General features: G+C 37.3%; 1 protein-coding gene across 11 annotated transcripts in view; it reads right to left on the bottom strand.

Moving 5' to 3' along the window:
* The window catches only part of APAF1 (apoptotic peptidase activating factor 1), a 109361-nt gene that overhangs the window by 65969 nt on the left and 21864 nt on the right, over positions 1 to 21528 (bottom strand). For 10 of the 11 annotated variants that reach the window (XR_003791006.1, XR_003791005.1, XR_003791004.1 and 7 more), the window contains exons 5-14: positions 18005 to 18188; positions 15920 to 16032; positions 15697 to 15828; positions 13692 to 13930; positions 12807 to 12974; positions 11433 to 11564; positions 7579 to 7692; positions 6948 to 7132; positions 2798 to 2924; positions 1402 to 1527 (exon numbers count right to left, since the gene is read on the bottom strand). Coding sequence is in view for 2 of the 11 variants with exons in the window: in XM_029204307.1 (XP_029060140.1) it covers positions 1402 to 1527; positions 2798 to 2924; positions 6948 to 7132; positions 7579 to 7692; positions 11433 to 11564; positions 12807 to 12974; positions 13692 to 13930; positions 15697 to 15828; positions 15920 to 16032; positions 18005 to 18188 (1520 nt within the window). In the remaining 9 variants the exon portion in view is untranslated. Of the gene's footprint in view, positions 1 to 1401; positions 1528 to 2797; positions 2925 to 6947; positions 7133 to 7578; positions 7693 to 11432; positions 11565 to 12792; positions 12975 to 13691; positions 13931 to 15696; positions 15829 to 15919; positions 16033 to 18004; positions 18189 to 21528 lie in introns of those variants that run through there. The other variant, XR_003791009.1, reaches the window with a different exon arrangement.

Raw genomic sequence — 21528 nt, 5'->3', positions numbered from 1 at the left:
GATTCTGAGGGAAACCTAGCTTTCAACCCTGGTACCATCAGGCATTAGTTAATATGAGCCTGGGCAAATGACTTCATCTCTGAACCTGTTTCCTCACCTCTAAAATGGGATCAACACTTACTTTGCAATTGTAGTGAGAAATTGATAATGTAATATAAGAAAGTGTGTAGTATAAAGCCTCATGCAGTGTTCTCAGTAAAAAGTAATCATTTTCCTAGTTACTATGTAAGTAGTCTGTTTCATCAAACAAACAAAAGAAATAAATTACCTAATGAATTTTCACTGGGCTTTTGGACTTTTAGAGATACTAATGTCCCTCCCATAGCATTTTCTTTTATCTTATCAAAGCACTCTCCAGAGATCCAAAGAGTTTATTTTAAAGTTCTGTAATAAGTATTTCTGCCTCTTGCTTTAAATTTCTTACAAATAGAAACTTGAGCCACATAGCTCTAACTCTGGAACACCACAGAATGGCCAGCTCCAAGTCTGACTCAGAATAGAGGTTATAGAGTGAATTAACTGGTTGGTTGTAAAGCCACGTAGAGAGTCCAATCTATCAAGAAGATTTTTCCGAAGTCTCAATTTAGTCTGGACACTCCGGGGTCCTCTTCAAGTAGATGCAAACTCCACAAAAACTCTCAAGCCAACTTTCTTGCTCCCAGGTCCACTAAGGCCCACCCCACCTAAACAGATTCAGCATTCCACACCCCTTTTGAAAAAAGCCCAAAATGAGGTCTCCCCTCCATTTATCAAATAAAATATTCCCCTAGACTTCACTTTCTCTTAAATTCCATAAAAATACTCTGGCTAAAAGCCAAATTTAGGGACAAGAAACTAAAAAAAGAATAATTAACAAAGATAAAAATTACCCTGTGAGTTTTCTCTTCTCTGTTTACTTTGTAGACTAGTAACCTGATTGTTAGTATGTTTATTCATCTAGTTTTGCATTGAATGTAAGCCAGCTCATAAAGGTAAAAAAAATCTGGGTTGCATTTCACAAATTATATATTTTACAACAGGAATCGATCTCAGACAATAATTTTGTGCAGCAACACTTCCGACCACAGTACACTTAGAGATTTCAACTGATATTTAACCCACAGACCTGTCAATAAGTGTCAGGCAAATTCATTAATCTGAAATTATGTTTCCCAGCTGCCTGATAAATATAAATATCAGCTGTGTTTCCTAGGCTAATCAACCTAGGCATTTTTGCTTGTGCTTAAAAATAAAAAGTTTTAGACAGAATTAATTTACAATGGATAAAACTGGTTTGCCTCAAGTTAGTAAGTAGATCAATAGGCAAGAGTCCTTTAACTCTACTTACTCTAGTCCCTCTATTACAGAAAAAGAAAATAAATTCTGTGGTGATTACAACTCAAGAGGAAAATATTACCCTACCTTCACTTTTTTATCCACTGAGCAGGTTGCTATAAATCTGTCATCTGCAGAGAATGCACAGCAAAGCACTTCATCCTCATGAGCCTTGATTTCTAGAAGTTTCTCTCCTGTTTCAGCTTTGAAAACCTATATAAGCAACAATAAAATCTTTTTACTATACCTATTTAACCATGGGCCATCATTCAATAAAAATATTTCTTTAAAAGATCTTTATCACTGTTATTTTGCAACAGAAATGAACCTTGGCAATATCACTGTAAAAATGAGAATTTCTGTCAGAATTCGTATGCCTTAACATAAAAAGAAAATCATCCTGCCCCCCCCCCAAAAAAAAAAGAAAAAAGGAACTTCCCTGGTGGTCCAGTGGTTAAGACTCCGCGCTCCCACTGCAGGGGGCCCGGGATCAATCCCTGGTCAGAGAAGTAAGATCCCACCTGCCGCATAGTGCAGCAATCAATCAGTAGAGCTGACAGTAGCTTCAGTTCTTGAGAACAGTTTGGCAAATTCTTAACAATCAGTAGAAAACACTTCATTCAATATGCTTTCTGTGCTCAAAAGCCAAAATTAATAAAAGTAGTAATAAAGTACACATATAGAAATAAGGCTTACAATCATAATCTTGCAATCTTAAATTTAAATGTTTTAACTAGTTTTTGTTTCCTTCAAAATCAAAAGGTTGAGTACCAATTTAAAGAAAAGCACTCATTCATGTTTTCTGAAAACAAATGAGAAATTAAAATTCCTTCAAGCGCCTAAGGAAATAATCTAGTCCAATTCCTATTTACAGTCAGAAATCTATGCCCGAGCCTATGATAAAATAGGTATTTTACACAGTCACTGTTTTGTTTTTGTTTTTGTTTTGCGGTACGCGGGCCTCTCACTGTTGTGGCCTCTCCCATTGCGGAACAACAAGGTCTGGACGCACAGGCTCAGCGGCCATGGCTCACGGGCGCAGCTGCTCCGCGGCATGTGGGATCTTCCCGGACCGGGGCACGAACCAGTGTCCCCTGCATCGGCAGAAGGAATCTCAACCACTGCGCCACCAGGGAAGCCCCACAGTCACTGTTTTTTAATCAGAGTCCTGTTCACTGTGCTATGAAGTCCTTATGTCTTTTAACAGTTATCATTTCCTCATTACCCTTAGCTGTCACATGGATGACAAGAACTGACTGCTAGGGTAAAAGGCACTTCTATGTCACTTGGCAAGTTTAGAATTATGAAAATACACCACCATATCTTTTAAATCTATAGAGAAAGCTTTCATAAAATGTTCAAGAGATCTGAACATTTCTCTATTCCTAATGTGCAATTTTCTTAAATTTTAGAATTTAAGTATATTCTAATATGCACAGTATTAGGTGCATGACTCTGAATTTTTCTCAAGAGATAGGTTTACCTGCAAGTTTTTATCAGCTCCACAAGAAGCTATTCTTTGACCATCCTCAGAAAAGCAAGCATGGTACACAGCATCTGTATGGGGGCGGACGACCAAGCGGGAGAGATTCTTGATGTTTTCTTTGTTTCTAAATATAAGGGAAAAAATGAACAGAAATCCAATAAACAAGAGTAAAAGTAATTATTTTCTTTCAGTAATAAACTGTCTTTTAACATAGTTATGTTCCAAAAAACACAAAACTCTTAAAATTAAATTACCAATATGTAAATGACAGCACACATCACCTGAGGAAAAAAAGCATAATATAACAAAAGCAGCATTTTAAGATAAATGCTACGCTATATCAAGCAACCTGTCATGTACTACAAATATCACTGAGTTGGAAGAAATCTAGTTAATCAAATACATGTCAGTTTTTCTTTTCCTCTAATACATTAATAACAACATGTGCAGAGAAAACATTATAAGAGAATAATCTCAAAAAAATCTCCATCTTTTTCAAAAGGAAAGAGCTATAGCAAAATGAAGCTCATTTTCTAACTAAAGTATGACACTACACCCACCATTATGATGTGCACTTTAAAACCATTCTTCTCTAACTACAATTATTCAGATATAGAGAAAAAAAAGTAATGTCATTTTCTTTGTGTCTTAATCTACTAAATACTAAGTATTGCACTAGTAAAGATATTATTTCACAATGGCAAAAGGGTAAAGGAATGTGATGTATACTTAAAATGGGGAAAGTATTAGAACAGTGTCAGAATTCCACATACATACACCCCAGTCACTGTGAGTAAATATGTTAAGTGGTATCATGCTTATCTTAAGAGGAAAAGGTTAGGCGTCAGAAAAACCTAAAGGGCAACCCTGCTTCTACTACTTATTAGGTGTGTAAACTTATGCAAATTACTTAACCTAGTAAGTTTCCTTTTCCTCATATGTAAAATGTGAGCAATGATACCTGCTCTGAACAGGTATCACACACAAAACAGACCAAATGAAAAAAGGGAACACAAAGGTAGATCAGACTTAAACCTTGCCTAGAAAGTATTAAACTTCACTAGAATTGATAAAACAAACAACTATAAAAACTAGAGTGATGAGAATCTGGAGGATAAACAGGTAAGCTACTGGCAAAGTTTAGAGAATCAGATTAAGAAAATATGTCCCCCGATCTGTCTACTCAATTCCTCAAAGCTCGGAAAGTGACCTGTCACAATGATGGGCATGTGGCCAAAAAGTATTAGATAAATAACAAACGAATGCATGAATGATTTCTTTAAAAGATGAAACTCAAATTACGTTTATACCAACCTAAACTTTCTACAGAAGAAAAAAAAAAGCTTTCTAGTACTGAAAAATAAAGCATTCTTTGAATATGACCTGGTCAAACCCAGTTAAAAAGATACAGCTATTAATGACTAACCATCCTATGAGAGAACATCACAGGTTGAAATGCAGTTGATGAAGCGGAAAAAAAAAACCAGCAAGAAAAAGTAAAAATAACAAACTCAACGTTCAAAAGAGAACAAGAACTAAACCAATGCCCATCTGATTATCAGACCAAGTATCACAATTCTATTTTAATCACTAACTAAAACATGAATTCAGTCGATCTTCTACAAATTTCTCTTGAATATCAACTACATGGACCAGGCAAAATGCTAAATGCTATTTATCCTTTTCTTTTTTTAAAATAAATTTATTTATTTTTATCTATTTTTATTTTATTTTTGGCTGCATTGGGTCTTCGCTGCTGCATGCGGGCTTTCTCTAGTTGTGGCGAGCAGGGGCTACTCTTCGTTGTGGTGCGCAGGCTTCTCATCGCGGTGGCTTCTCTTGTTGTGGCGCACAGGCTCTAGATGCACGGGCTTCAGTAGTTGTGGCACGCGGGTTTCAGCAGTTGTGGCTCACGGACTCTAGAGCACAGGCTCAGTGCTGTGGCGCACAGGCTTAGTCGCTCCGCAGCATGTGGGATCTTCCCAGACCAGGGCTAGAACCCGTGTCCCCTGCATTGGCAGGCAGATCCTTAACCACTGCACCAAGGAAGCCCTATCCTTTTCTTTTTTAATCTTTTTTTTTTTTTTTTTGGGCCACACCACATGGCTTGCAGGATCTTAGTTCCCCAAACAGGGATAGAACCCAGGCCCTCGGCAGTGAGAGCACAGAATCCTAACCACTGGACCACCAGGGAATTCCCTAAATGCTATTTATTCTTAAAAACAACAACTAACATTCATTGAGCACTTTCTATGATCTAGGTACTGTTCTAAGCAACCTATGTAGGTGTGTATGTTTGTGTATACACACACACTCATTTAATCCTCACAACAATGCTATGAATAGTACCACTAGGCAAGATAAGTTGAATAACTTTCTCCTAATGATACACAACTAAAAAATAGCAGAGCTGGGATTCAAGCCCAAGCGGTCTAGAGCCAGAGTCTGTTATTTTAACCTCCAAACGTTCTATACTACAGAATGGATAGAAATTATGGAAAAAAACAAGTAAACAGAAAACCACCGTAAAATGACACAATGCTATGATATTGAGTAAACAAGTGTTCTAGAATACAGACAGATCTCAATTAATTAGGTGGCTGCTTCCAGGGAGAGTGAAACCTCTTCCCAAAAAAATGTTAAAGAATGGTGAACTCTGGGAAGTGAGAAGGTAGGGGAACATGAAGAGTCTCTGACTTTTCATTTTACATCCCCCTAACACTGATTTAAAAAAAAAAAATCAGGAACATGGATTGCTTTAAAACAAAAATAAAATCAATGAAAAATTAAAATTTAATTTTTTGAGGAATTCCCTGGTGGTCCAGTGTTTAGGACTTGGCACTTTCACTGCCGTGGGCCCGGGTTCAATGCTTGGTCAGGGAACTAAGATCCCACAGGTTGCATGGTGCGGCCAAAAAGTAAAATAAAATAAATTTTAAATTTTTTTAATTTAATTTTTAATTAAATTTTTTTAACTCTCTCCTTTACGGAACCTTACCAGAATCCCTCATCCATCCAAGCTAACTTACCCACTTCTCAGTTTTACCTCTATTTTATACATTACTTCTGTTGCATTTATCACATTATAATTATCTGTTTAAACTTCTTTCTTCACTAGTAGATTGTAAGCTCCTTGGGGAGAGCCTTAGCACCTAGTAACAGTGCTTTAGCACAGTAGAGAAACTCAAATATTTATTGAACTAAACTGAATTAGGGAAACCACCTATGGCAACCTGAATTATTTGGAAAGAAGGTCCAGGGCTATATAGATCACAGACGATATCAACCAGGAGGTCAATTTATATATAAATTATATATGTGAAAAGACGACCATTCATACTTATTACCAAAAGGAGCATGAAAATAAAGCCAGACCCACAGTTTAAATCACATTCAGCAAGCCACGTGAGCTCAGTCAAGTCTCAACCACTCTGTGCCTCAATTTTCTCATTTGTAAAGTAGGGCAAATAATATTTACGTTATAAGGTTGTTTTGAAGATAAAATGAACAATGTATGTGAGCATACAGTATATAATAGGCATTAAAAAGATAGCAGTCTTACCCTTTCCTTTTTCCAAATTGATAAGATTAAGATAAGAACACAACTGAATGGCCTCTTAGGAGCTAGAAGAATCAGGATTCAGTGGAAGTTTAATATGGGCTATATGCAAGGCAAAGTGCTCATCACTTTATATCCAATATCTGATTTAAATCTTCACAAAAACAGCACTTAGCTCAAAGGATTGTTATCTCTATTTCACGTATGAGAAAGAAGAGTAACCTGTAACTTGTTCAAAATCACAAAACTCTTAGGTTTTAGAACTGAGTCTCAAACCTAGGTTTGTAGCTTCAAAAACAATGCTCTTTGCTACTATACTGTATTACAATAAGTGAAGCATTTATATTAATATTTAGGATGACTTGTCAAAAGTCATCTTATAGGCAAGCATCTATTTTTATGGACTCTGAAAATATGTATTTCTCCTATGGTTACTTCTCTAGAACTTTTCAATAAGTAAGAATGCTCATTAAAAGTTTAAGCCCTATCCAAAGTAGTTAAGTCTTCCTGGAGTGAACTTATTCACTACCTGAAAAATAATGACACAGTTAGTGCTGTTCCCTTTGGTTTCTCTCCTAACCTACTTACATCCATTCCACGTAAAGCATTCCGTTATCGACCTCCTGCTTGGCCTTCAGCTTAGCTTGCTGATAAACTTCTGAAGTTTCCAGTTCACAGAGGCCCAGTTGTACAATATTAGGAAATGGCTGTCGTCCAAGAAGATGTCCATTTAAAGATAAAAACTCCTGGAAATTCTCACAGACTGCACCATCCTATGAACAAAATGAAATCTCTTAGAAATGTAACCAGAGCCCAAATCTGACATTTTTTTGTTTCTGTGATTTTGTCACTTTAAAAGCTTAAATATTCTCTATACGAGCTAAAATTAAATAGCCAACCATTAGGTAACAAATACATAGTGATCCTCTTCAGACTTTTAAACATAGGGTAAAAAAAAAAAAATCTCATTATCTAAGTGTTACCTTCTTAACACATTCCCTTTCCTAAAAAAAACACTGAACACTTTACTTCCCCAGCTTTCAAACCTCAATCCTATCCACAGCAGGAGAGGAAGCAAAATAATTAGAATAATCAAAGATTAAGTAAGGAAATTATCGCTCTTCACCTCTGCTATTTTGTTCATCCCCACTATTAAACCTAGAATTAAATGTCAAAATGAGATGTCCTTTAAGGACTTATTTTTCATAATAATATATACCTTTTCATCCAACATATGCCTGTATTCCACAAATTCATGAATCAGATGAGCAGGGCCTACGAGCTCCGTTTTTGCTTTAATCCAATCCAGGGAAAACATTAAAGCACACAGTTCCTTAAAAAAAAAAAAAAAAAAAAGATCAGGAGCACTGTTAAAGAGATCAAAGAATTTTAAATCTACCATCATTATCCTAACACTAATGAGAGAAACTTAGCAGATGCCTAGAATTTAAGGACAAAAAGGAACATATCATTAATAGTTCCAAAGAAACAAAAAATGGACCTCACACCTTAATTCAAAATAAATTTCAGATGGATTTTTCAGACTTAAATATAAAATAGAAACTTCAAAAAATACTAGAAGAGGGCTGCCCTGGTGGCGCAATGGTTAAGAATCCACCTGCCAATGCAGGGGACACAGGTTCGAGCCCTGGTCCAGGAAGATCCCACATGCCGCAGAACAACTAAGCCCATGCGCCACAACTACTGAGCCTGCGCTCTAGAGCCCGCGAGCCACAACTACTGAGTCCCACGTGCCTTGAGCCTGTGCTCCCAACAAGAGAAGCCACTGCAATGCGAAGCCCACGCACCACAACGAAGAGTAGCACCCGCTCACCGCAACTAGAGAAAGCCCTCGTACAGCAAGGAAGACCCAAAAAAAAGCAGCCAAAAATAAAATAAATAAATTTAATTTAATTTAAAAAAAATACTAGAAGATACAGATATTTACTATTTTTGTAACCCTGGGGTTAAGGAAATTTTTATAAACATGACCCCAAAGCAAAATACCGAAAAGAAAAATAGTGGTGCATTTAACTACATAAAAACTCAGATGTTCAATATAGTAAAAAACAATATAAATAACATTTAAGACAAAAAATAAACCAGGAAAAAAATTTATTTACAAATGTATGATAGATGAAGGCTTAATATTTTTATAAAAAATTTTAATAAAAGAGTAAGAAACAGATAAACACTCCAACAGAAAAACAGGCAAAGGCAATCAATGGATGAGAGCCAATTCACAAAATAAAAAGCACAAATAGCCAAAACTCTCACCAGTAATCAAAGAGAAACAACGAAGATTTACTATCTTTTAACATCAGATTTCTAAAGACTAAAAGGAATGATAAAAATGTTAGCTAGAATCAGAGGAAATGAACACCCTCATACACTGCTGGTAGTGATGTAAATCAGAGCACCCTTCTAGAGGACACTTTAGCAATCTGTATTAAAATTCGGACTGTACACATCATTGACCCAGAATTACACTTATGTGCCCTAAAATAATAAGTCAGACAAGTGTGCTTAAGCAATCTGACCATCCACCAACCAACTGACCAATCATAATGTACCTATACAATTAAATAGTATGCAGCTTTAAAAATTATGTCAATCTATTATATATAAACTGACATAGAAAGATAACCCTGAACTACAATTAAGTAGAAAAAACAAGATATAAGACTATATTTCTATCATGATCCCATTCTGGTTTTAAAGAACAGGTGTGTGTATCTGAGCAGCAAAATGATCTGGAAAACTACACATAAAAGCATTAGCGGGCTTCCCTGGTGGCGCAGTGGTTGAGAGTCCGCCTGCCGATGCAGGGGACACGGGTTTGTGCCCTGGTCTGGGAAGATCCCACATGCCGCGGAGCGGCTGGGCCCATGAGCCATGGCCGCTGAGCCTGCACGTCCGGAGCCTGTGCTCCACAACAGGAGAGGCCACAACAGTGAGAGGCCCGCGTACCAAAAAAAAAAAAAAAAAAGCATTAGCAATGGTTGTGATCTTCATTTTCTTCACTTAGTGTTTTCCTCAATTTTTCCAATGAAAGTAAACTACTATCTTTAAAAATCAGGAAAAAAAAGGTTAAAAAAAATGAAAGGAACTGAATCCTGTCACACTACCATACATATCAAAAGTTTTTAAAAGATGCATTGACCCAATAATTCCACTTCAAGAAATTTCCAAAGGAAATAATACAGGTGTGAAGACAAACAAGAATTTCATTACAGCATCATAAGAGTAAAAAAGAAAAAAAAAAAATGAAAACAACCTAAGTGTTCAACAATTAAAGTTCAGCTAAGTAAATCAGAGCACAGATATTTATTGGAATACTGTCATTCCAATGTAGATTATTAAACGTAAACTGTATGTAACCAAGAGATTAAAGTACATAAGGCTGAAAAATTATTCAAAGTATATATGGGTTTTTTTTAACATCTTTACTGCAGTATAACTGCTTTACAATGGTGTATTTCTGCTTTACAACAAAGTCAATCAGCTATACATATGCATATATCCCCGTATCTCTTCCCACTTGCGTCTCTCTCCCTCCCACCCTCCCTATCCCACCCAAGTGGTCACAAAGCACAGAGCTGATTTCCCTGTGCTATGCGGCTGCTTCCCACTAGCTATCTATTTTGCATTTGGTAGTATATATATGTCCATGCCACTCTCTCACTTTGTCCCAGCTTACCCTTCCCCCTCCCCGTGTCCTCAAGTCCATTCTCTAGTAGGTCTGCATCTTTATTCCCATCTTGCCCCTAGGTTCTTCATGACCTTTTTTTTTTTTCTTAGATTCCATATATATGTGTTAGTATACGGTATTTGTTTTTCTCTTTCTGACTTACTTCACTCTGTATGACAGACTCTAGGTCTGTCCACCTCACTAAAAATAACTCAATTTTGTTTCTTTTTATGGCTGAGTAATATTCCATTGTATATATGTGCCACATCTTCTTTATCCATTCATCTGTCGATGGACACTTAGGTTGCTTCCATGTCCTGGCTATTGTAAATAGAACTGCAATGAACATTGTGGTACATGACTCTTTTTGAATTATGGTTTTCTCAGGGTATATGCCCAGTAGTGGGATTGCTGGGTCATACGGTAGTTCTATTTTTAGTTTTTTAAGGAACCTCCATACTGTTCTCCATAGTGGCTGTATCAATTTACATGCCCACCAGCAGTGCAAGAGGGTTCCCTTTTCTCAAAGTATATACGGTTTTCTAAAATGTTAACATTGTGAGTAGTTAATTGGTAGTCATAACTTCAAATACCTATGTGCTGATGATTCCCAAGTTTTATCTTTAGTCCATAGTTTTCCCCAGAAATCCAGATTCATATATCCAACTATATGCTAAATATATCCAGTCAGATGTCTTAATGTGTACACCAGACTTAATATATTCCAAATGAGTTCCTAACCTTCCCTTCACTCCTGGTAAAATACTTGTTTGACCCACAGCTATCCCAAACTCAGTTCATGGCAACTCCAATCTTTGAACTGCACAAGCTTGGAGTCATCTTTGACTCTTCTCTTTTTCTTACAATGTACATCAAATCCATCAGCAAATCATGATGACTCAATGCCAAATCATCACTTCCTTTCTCCTTACACACTTTTTTCTTCTTCTGAGCACTTACTACCCCGGTAACATATGATAAATTTATTTGTCCCGTGTCAATCTCCCCCCAGAATGTAAGCTCAATGAAAGCAGGGACTTTGTGCCTGTGGTATATCCTTCATAATGAAGAAGACCACCAGTACACAACAGGCACTCCATAAATATTTGCTGAATGAATGAATATACTTTCCCACTTTCCATTTCCTCTCAGAACTTAAAAACAAATCCATATGGTCCACAAAGGATAGCTACTGGTATGAAGAGACTGAATTTTTAGGTGGTTCATTTACTGCAGTTACTAAGGTACCTGCAGGTAAAAACAGTTAACAAAATTACTTACACAGGTTATAACCCTATTTTTACTAATAAAAGAAAATTCTAAACATAGGACAAAATAAAAGTGAGATAAAAGAAAATAGTTTTTTAAATGAGTAATCTTACTTTGTGCATTTTAGCACTAGCCATGTGATAGGCCAGAAAATTGTACCAATACATGCAGTCCTCCTGATCTGGTGAAAGACAATGTAGCCGGAAATGTCTCTGGAACTGAGTGATTAGTTTCTTGTGTAGATCCTGAAACCGAAATGAAACATTTCAGAGGACAGAAACAATTTCATAACCTAAGCATCACAGAAACTCCAGCTTCCAAAGCTATTTAAGAATGTACAGAGAATCTCCCCACAAGATACTTATTAACTACAAAAGAAAAAAACAGTAACTTTACAGTTGAGAAACTTTAACCAAGTAATCAATGTTAATATCACTGATTAGACGTGTCAACACCCTGATATGATGCACTGAGAAGGACACAACAGCACTTCTGTGGTGTTATTGCCAAAAATATATAACCTTACTCTAGTCAAGAGAAAACATCAGACAAACCCAAACTAAGAGGGGCTTCCCTGGTGGCGCAGTGGTTGGGAGTCCGCCTGCCGATGCAGGGGACATGGGTTCGTGCCCCGGTCCGGGAAGACCCCACATGCCGTGGAGCAGCTGGGCCCGTGAGCCATGGCTGCTGAGCCTGCGCGTCCGGAGCCTGTGCTCCACAACGGGAGAGGCCACAACAGTGAGAGGCCCGCGTACCGCAAAAAATAATAATAATAAAAAATAAAAGAATCTGCCTGACAATGCAGGGGACATGGGTTCAAGCCCTGGTCTGGGAAGGTCCCACATGCTGCAGAACAACAAAGCCCATGCGCCACAACTACTGACCCTGAGCTCTAGAGCCCACGGGCCACAACTACTGAAACTCACGTGCCTAGAACCTGTGCTCCACAACAAGAGAAGCCACCGCAATGGGAAGCCCATGCACCACAACAAAGAGTAGCCCCCCTCTCCACAACTAGAGAAAGCCCCTGCGCAGCAATGAAGACCCAAAACAGCCAAAAATAAATTAATTAAAAAAAAAAAACCAAACTAAGGGACACTCTGCAAAATAACTAGTGAGTACTCTTCAAAAGTGATCATGAAAGAAAGAAAATCAAGGAATTTTCCTAGATTTGAGGAAATTAAGGAAACATGATGATATTATGCAATATAGAATACAGAATTGGATCTGAACCACAAAAAAGGACATTAGTGGGAAAGCTGGCAAAATTCAAATAAAGTCTGTGTATTAGTTAACAGTACTGTATCAATGTTAATTTTCTGGCTCTCATAACTGTATTATAGTTATGTAAGATGTTAACATTGGGGGAAGCTAGATGAAAGTATATGCATAGAAACTGTATTATTTTGCAACTTTTCTATAAGTCTAAAATAATTTCAAAATTAAAAGTTAAAAAAAAAAAAAAGAACGTACAGAGATGCAAGTACCTGAAGCTGGCTGTGATTCTTCTGTGTAAGGAAATCTACTTGAAGATCATGTAAATAATAAAGAAATGATTTTCCATTTCGATCACAGAACAAGAGAGACTTATTAACGAACTCCTGCAGTATGTCTTCAACTTCTTCAGTTTCCATATCCCAGAGGATACACAACACCTAGGAATCATTTTAAACATTTAATGTGCCACAATATACAATGACCAGGATTGCACACAGGAGGTTAACAGACAAAAACTCATGTGTTAGGGCTTCCCTGGTGGCACAGTGGTTAAGAATCCGCCTGCCAATGCAAGGGACAGAGGTTCGAGCCCTGGTCCGGGAAGATCCCACATGCCCCAGAGCAACTAAGCCCATGCGCCACAACTACTGAGCCTGCGCACCTAGAGCCCGTGCTCCAAAACAAGAGAAGCCACCACAATGAGAAGCCCGCACACCGCAACAAAGTGTAGCCCCCACTCACCGCAACTAGACAAAGCCCACGCAAAGCAACTAAGACCCAACACAGCCAAAAATAAACAAAACAAATAATTTTTTAATTGTATTAAAAACATCATGTATTAAAGCCCTGAATAATATCTCCATTTCATAAGAAGCTCAAATACTCATCAAGACAGAAAAGAAAAAGAGTTCTAAAGAAGTCATATGCTTCTCCAGGTTCACTAGAACCACTGAGAACTAGGTAACTCATCTGAGTTCAACACCAAAGCCCATGATGGAAACTAAGAACAGTGGGATTTCTACACCCTCCAGCCCACCACCCTCAGGTACACAGGTTTTATCCTCCCAGTATCCTCTGTAACAATATCCTTAGGACTAAACCAAAGGTTATATGCCACAATACCCAATGATAAAGATTGTTGGTCCTTCTATTACCTTCGTAGGCACCTTAACATCTTTCTGAAGGATGGAAAGATCTGTGTAATAATCTTTGATGTCTTCTCTGAGCATTTCAACACTTATAGACATGGCTTCATCCAAAGCCTCATAATCATAAGATGAAGATTTCCTTATCTTCTTAAATTGCTTATTCTGAAGTTGCCTGAGGTAGTACTCCCAGCGGGTGGGAAAATCTCGTAAAAGTGCACCAATTAAAGACACTACAAGAGGTGAACCTAAAAAATAAAAAAAGTCAGTGTTATTACAGTATCATTTCCAAATTACCACTAAGAATCAATTTATCCTCAAGAAAGAATTTCTGCCGCATGCTATCCAAAGCTTTAAAATATTTATAACTCTTGGATTCACTTCAGGTACTTATTCTAAAGAAGTCATTAGAAATAAGAAATATTTCACTTAAGGATATTCATTACAGTATTTAAAATAGTGAAAAATCTTAAACAATAACAGGGAAATGACTGAATAAAGTATATCATAATATTATGCCACTGGTAAATTTTCAAAAGATATTTAATAACATGGGAAAATGCTCAAGATTTGCTATTAAAAAGGGTAAGACTGAAAATTATATATACCATTATAATCTCAATATTTTTTTCAAGGTTTTATATGTCCTGAAAGACTAGGAGAAATACTCTCATGATGCTAATAATTATCAGATTATGGATAATTTCTATTTTTTCTTTTTAAGTGTTTCAAAATGCACATGCATCACCTTCATACTGAATACAAATCAAGTATTTTTTCCTAAGGTTGAGATACTTTTTAAAAGTCAATTAACTCAAAAACAAGTTTGATGGAAGAAAGAAAAACAAGAAACTATTTCCAAGCATTAACAATGATGGAAAAAATAATCTTAAGAGCTGATAGATTTGACCATATAAAATTTTAAATTTCTGTGTGTCAAAAAAATACTATAAATGAAATTAAAAGGCAGACACAACTAGAAGAAAAACAGTTGGAAAAAATATGACAAAAGGTTAATAGTTTCCATAGTTAAGAGTGTCAAAAACTCAATGAAAAATACTCATATCACAAAAGTGAGTCAAGGATAACTTTTTTTTTTAATAAATTTATTTATTTATTTTTGGCTGCACTGGGTCTTCATTGCTGCACACAGACTTTTCTCTAGTTGCTTCGAGCAGGGGCTACTCTTCGTTGTGGTGCGCAGGCTTCTCATTGCGGTGGCTTCTCTTGCTGTGGAGCACAGGCTCTAGGGGCACGGGCTTCAATAGCTGTGGCACACGGGCTCAGTAATTGTGGCTCGCAGGCTACAGAGCGCAAGCTCAGTAGTTGTGGCGCACGGGCTTAGTTGCTCCACAGCATGTGGAACATTCCCACACCAGGGCTCGAACCCGTGTTCCCTACATTGGCAGGTGGATTCTTAACTACTGCACCACCAGAGAAGTCCAGGATAATTTCTTAAAATGCAATATTCAATAAAAAAGTTTAACTTCACTATTTAAAAATGCAAATTAAGAAGACAGCACCAGTTTTTACTTATCAAATTAGAACATTATTTTTATAAAATCCCAACCAGGGAATTCCCTGGCAGTCCAGTGGTTAGGACTCCATGCTTTCATTGTGGTGGCCCAAATTCAATCCCTGGTCAGGGAACTAAGATCCCAAAAGCCACGCAGCACAGCCAAAAAATAAAAAATAAAAAAATAAAATCCCAACCAAAAAAATTTTAAACTGTGACTCTCATTACATTTTTTATTCTTTGACAACAGAGGTCATGTCTTCATCTTACCCCTTTCATAACATATTGTGGGTGTTTGTTAAATATTATTTTAACTAAAGAATGAATACCAAAATATCACTATCCATATAGGGTATCAGAGAAGAACCTAAAATACTAAATATTCTAGTAAAGTTTTTGGATGTTCATGTGTTAAATTGTTATGTTCATTAGCTTAACTTACAAAAGGGTAAATTAATATCTCTATAACCCCCTCATACACAAAATAAATAACTATACCTTTACATTCTTTTATAATACTGTGAGCTTGTTCTGGCAAATCTGCTTTCTTCATATTAACAAAAAGGGATAAAATTTCAAGTCCTTTTTCTTTTCCTAAACCACTCTCCACAGGGACTACATATTTAGGACCTGTGAAATCACAAGACATAGTAAGCAATTTGGTATGCCACATAGTTAAATGTAACTGAATTATTATAAAAAGCAAATTAATAATCCTTACCCATTACTGAATCTGTAACACTCTTGTCTCTGGTTGTAAGAAGAATCTGACACTGATTGTCAAAAGCTTTTAACACCCAAGGATCCCAAACATCATCCAAAATCAACAGAGACCTTAATAAGAAAAAACTGTATTGAGTCACTAATGACATTTATTTTAAACTTCCTTTAAAAAAAAGAGAATGCCACCAGTGTTTTCTTAAAATTTACAAAATTTTTTAAAAAATAGATGTCTATTTCATGGTTCTTTCTCTTTTCTTTGGTATCCCTTTCACAATATACCAATAAGGAAAAGAAAATTAGAGACTTTCCCTTCCTTCCACCCCAAATTACTGCATATTAAAGTTAAAGGACTTATAAAAAGAGAACTGTGTATACTTTATTATAAGTATTAGAAATAAGCCTCCTAGTGCCTAAAAAAGAACTATCCAAGTAATGAGATTTTTCCAATTCAGTCTTTAAGTACCCAAACCAAGCAAGAACTGGGCTTAGGTTAGCATTAGAAAGCATCACAGAACAATGACAATATTTGACCATTTTACCTACAAAACTAGCAATTTCATATGTCCCAACCTAATCGAATGCACCAGCAAATAATATTACTTTTCACTTGGTACACTAGTGGGCTTTTTTTCCATCCAAGAAATCAATTTGTTTACACATAATGACAAAGAATCTGTGTGCTAATTCCTAATCAGTCCCTCCAAAAAACTTTTTTAAACTCGTCAGAACAAATGGAGAAAATAATACAACTAAAACCTGACAGCATAATTATACACTAGCGTTATTATCTGAATGGCACACTACTTCTGTACACTACAAAAAAAGACTCTAGGAATATACACAGGCTGGAAAATTACAAAAACATAAACCAAAATGATGCTGAGAGAGAAACAAAATGACTTTATATGCCATGATCTGATACACCTGAGAGTGGTTACAATATTTTCCTAAACAGGAATCATTTTTATTTTTGCAAAGAAAGTAGAACTAAGGAGAAGTTACTGATCAAGAAAAGAGGAAGTGGTTAGTGGTCTCAATCCCATTTCTCCAGGAAAATGGATACTAGTGACTATCAAGGGGAGGGGGAGATAACAGAGGGATCTGGAAGAGAAAGAAGCCAGAGAGAAGGGAGCTTGCCCTCCGTAATGAGTATCCATCGTAATCACTAGGAGGCTTTTTCCCAAAATTATTCCTCTCACCCAATATTCTGATATGAATCCCCTTACCAATTTGGGGAAGCACTACCATATTCAGCCACTACTACACATGAAAGTATACAGCATCATCAGGTGCATGGGGGCAATAAAAAAAATTCAGAGCCATTACCTAATTCTCACCCAATTTACTGTTATACTCACAAGGAATGCTTTATTAATCTTTGTACTTGTAGCACTTGACCCAGAACCTGGCACGACACTCAATGTTGGTTAAATGAACAAGTAAAATAGCTGCTATGTGGCGGAAATCAAATTGTTGACTAAATCCCTTAACTCTTAACAAAGATAGCAACTAAGTTGCTGCCTCCCTTTGGCTAATGAAAACTGTGATATAGCTGAAAACAGTGCCTGGCACATAATTATAATGGCATTTATTTAATAAATTAATTAATTATTGAAATAAACAAAACAAACTCTTAAAGTACTTGGAAGTAGAAGAGTTACATGTATACCCAAAAAGTAAGAGAACACAGCAGAAGGGTCCCTTTAAATAAATAATCCTTCCTGACTCAGTCTTTTACAAGTTGCCTGCATTTATTCTGTCTCTTGTTCTGTGTTAATCGATTAGAAATAATGTATTCAAGGTAAAAAGTCTGCATCTTTTAACAAAGACCATTCACCAACTCACCTACTTAAGAAATATTTCTTGAGAGCCTACAATGGCACACAAGAGAGAATTGGCAGGTACGATGCAAAGGTCAGTGGCAGACACTTTTTTTTAATACAAGAGAGAGGAAGAGCAGGAAAGCAATGGTTCTTTCTTAGACCCTCTACCCAACAGCAAGAAAAGGCTATGATGTTCTCAAGATGTCAGTAGTTAAGTCTCACTGGGACTTCATACACCAAGTAAGTATAACCATCTGTACCTTGGATGTTTGCGCAGCATCAGAATGCGGAGACGGTCTTTAGCCTCTTCAATATTAAGTGGAAGCCTCTGGGAGAAATTCTCATCCTGATCCAACCGTGTGCAAAGATTCTGCAGTTTCATCAGAAGCCCAGATTTGTCTTGTTTCCCAACTGAAACCCAATGCACACCCCCTGGGAAACAAACTGGTGAGGAAAAGAATAATAAATTTAAGGCCTTTGAACAGCTGCCCTCCTTTGAAAGAGGAGGAAAGATTTGTTCCAATCTTCAATCTCATCACATCTTCAAACTTCTCTTGATTCAGAGTATATATGTTGCTTGTAGGGTTATTATTGAGCTTTATAGCCCAAATCTAAGAAAAGTTGCAGATGTGAAGAAACTGAATTATGGAGTTAACCTGCTGCTTATCAGTAAAATCTTACCAAACAAAATTTCACAATCTTTATCTTATGTCATCAATGGTCACTGTACAACAGTTTCTCAACGTAAGCACTCTGCACATTTGGGGCCAGATAATTCTTTGTTGTGAGGGACTGTCCTGTGCATTATAGGATATTTAACAGCCTCCCTGGCCTCTATCCACTAGATGCTAGTAGCATTTTCCCTCCCCAGTTACGACGACCAAAAATGTCTCTAAACTCTGTCACATGTCCCCTGAGGGGCTAAATCACCTCTGAGAACCACTCATGTCCAGGAACACATAAGTCACTCATTATGGTTCCCATACACTGACTTAAAAGTAAGAAGTTAGGTTCAAGTCTGGCTCTACCGCTTACTAGCTATTATATCTTTAGCAAATAACCTGTCTCATTTATTATACCAGAATAAGACTGTTTACCCCCACCTATTTCAGAGTTACTGGGAGAAATTAATAATATAAAATATGTGGTTTTGCTATGCTAAATGTAAAGGGTTATAACAGACAGGATTATTAGTGATATGGATCTGAGAGCACCTTACAAATATTAAGCTTTGAACTAGTAAGCATTATATAACAACAGACATTATTTTTACTGTTACTGTCAACTTTCATCATCATTTCTGTTAATCAAGCCACAGCATATAGCATATCTTAAAATACATATTTTTACATACATATTATTGGAACCAAAAATCTTAAGCTTTCATAGACTGTACGTAATCAGCTCTATATAGATATAAAAAAAGTAAGAGGGGTCCCTATGTATAAAATATGGGGAGGGACTTCCCTGGTGGTGCAGTGGTCAAGAATCCACCTGCCAATGTACGGGACAGGGGTTCAAGCCCTGGTCCAGGAAGATCCCATATGCCACAGAGCAACTAAGCCCACGCACCACAACTACTGAGCCTGCACGCCACAACTACTGAAGCCCGTGTGCCACAACTACTGAAGCCCACGCACCTAGAGCCCATGCTCTGCAACAAGAGAAGCCACTGCAACAAAAAGCCTGCGCACCCCAATGAAGAGTAGCCCCCGCTTGCCACAACCAAAGAGCCCGCGCGCAGCAACGAAGACCCAATGCAGCCAAAAAAATTAATGAATAAAAATTTAAAAATAAATAAATAAAATATGGGGAACAGCAGCATTAGATCAGACCAGTGGCATTAACCATAAAGATTTATATTGTATGATCATAAATGTATAAGAAAAAGCAAAAAATAGATACAAAGATAAATGAGTTTTATTACACCAAAGGGCAACTTATTTACTGACATTCACAAATAATTAAGTACAAAAAGAAATCACTATTTTAAAAATGTAATCATCTAAAAGAAATATTTGTATATATGCACAAAGATCTTTTTATGACAGACATTTATTGAACACTTTCCTAAGAGTTCTACATATTAATCTACATTTAATCCTCAGAGTAGACTATCAAGCAGATACCATTATCATCCCCATATTACAGATGAGGAAACTGAGGTACAGAGAGGTTGAATCCCAGAGCTGGGATTCAAACATCCAGTGTCAATGCTCTACTTCTAAACTATTCTGCCTCCACAGGATATTTACCACAGCACTGTCTACAACAGGAAAAAACTGGAAACAACCTGCAATGTCCATCTTAATCTCTTCTTCCACTGCAGGCTTCCAAAGCCTAAGGCAGGCCCAACTGAAGAAGAGGAGAACATTATATATAAGTGAAATTTAGCGTATTAAATAGAACTTGACTTTTTTTTTTCCTTTGGCCACACCACACAGCTTGTGGTATCTTAGCTCCCTGACCAGGGATCGAATTCGGGTCCACAACAGTGAAAGCCCAAGTCTTAACCACTGGACCCCCAGGGAATTCCCAGGACCTGACGTTTTAATTAGTGAAATGACCTGGATACTCTGAACCTGTACAAGGCCAGGGAAAGAATCAGGCCCAGAGAAGAGTTTAGAACAGGCAACGAAGGAAAAGAGTAAAGTTGTTTTCTTTTTTTTTTTTTGCGGTACACGGGCCTCTCACTGTTGTGGCCTCTCCCGTTGCGGAGCACAGGCTCTGGACGTGCAGGCTCAGCGGCCATGGCTCACGGGCCCAGCCGCTCCACGGCATGTGGGATCTTCCCGGACCGGGGCACGAACCCATGTCCCCTACATCGGCAGGCGGACTCTCAACCACTGCGCCACCAGGGAAGCCCTAAAGTTGTTTTCTGATTACACCCTACAAACCCCAATGCAATGGTTACACATCCACTAAATGAACCTAGTAAAATTGCCAAGGTTTATGATCATGAATTTAAATTGGAACTCAGTTGGGTGATTTCTTCAGCAAGGAGAAAGGAAGTAATGTCTGGATGAAGCAATGGGGATCAAGAAGAATACCTATTCCATCTCCTAGCAATAGAGAAGGAATCATCTTTCACCCAAGATAAGGAGAGACCTAAAGAGTGAAGAATATACACTGAGGAGCAATTAAATAATGGGCAATAAAAATCCAGGCCCAAACCTAAGAGGGGGCTGATGGGATAAACAGTGAGGATATTAGGGAATTAAGGGATAAGCCCTGACAGGTCAGAAAACTGTAGTGAACTCAAAAAATAGAATAGATGGAGGTAGGCAAAGAGTGGTATAGAATGTTTAACATCAAGATTTCAAAACTGGTATTGTTTCTGGTAATGCCATGGGCCAGGATCCAGCCTGTGATCAGTGAATTATATGGCTGAAGGGGAGTGAAGAAAATGGTCACTGCAGATAAAGAAGTCAAGAAACTGAGAGGCCAAGTTTTTGGATGACACATCCACATAGATATCAAAATTACTAAGAGTGCCAACAGGGGAAGGCCTTAAATTTATAACTAAGAACTCCAATCATCAATGAATGAGAGGGCAATAACATAACAGGGAAAGATTAGAAAAATGAACCTCAAAGGACAAACAATTTAGCTGGAGAAGGAAGTATTAATGGCCTGGACGAGGCAACAGAGAGCAAGGACAGCATCCACCCATTTCCTGGTGCTGAAATATGTGGAACAGAAAGGGAAAAAAGTTGCCACACCACTGAAGGAGGCTATGGAGAAGGTGGTATCCTCAAGGAACTGCCCAGTTTCACGTAAGGCA

Source organism: Monodon monoceros, unplaced genomic scaffold (assembly GCF_005190385.1).
Source record: "Monodon monoceros isolate NGI ecotype Baffin Bay Population unplaced genomic scaffold, NGI_Narwhal_1 Super_Scaffold_6, whole genome shotgun sequence".
Lineage (NCBI taxonomy): Eukaryota > Metazoa > Chordata > Mammalia > Artiodactyla > Monodontidae > Monodon > Monodon monoceros.
The sequence above is the reverse complement of the archived record's forward strand: the minus strand, read 5'-3'. Positions and strand labels throughout refer to the sequence as shown.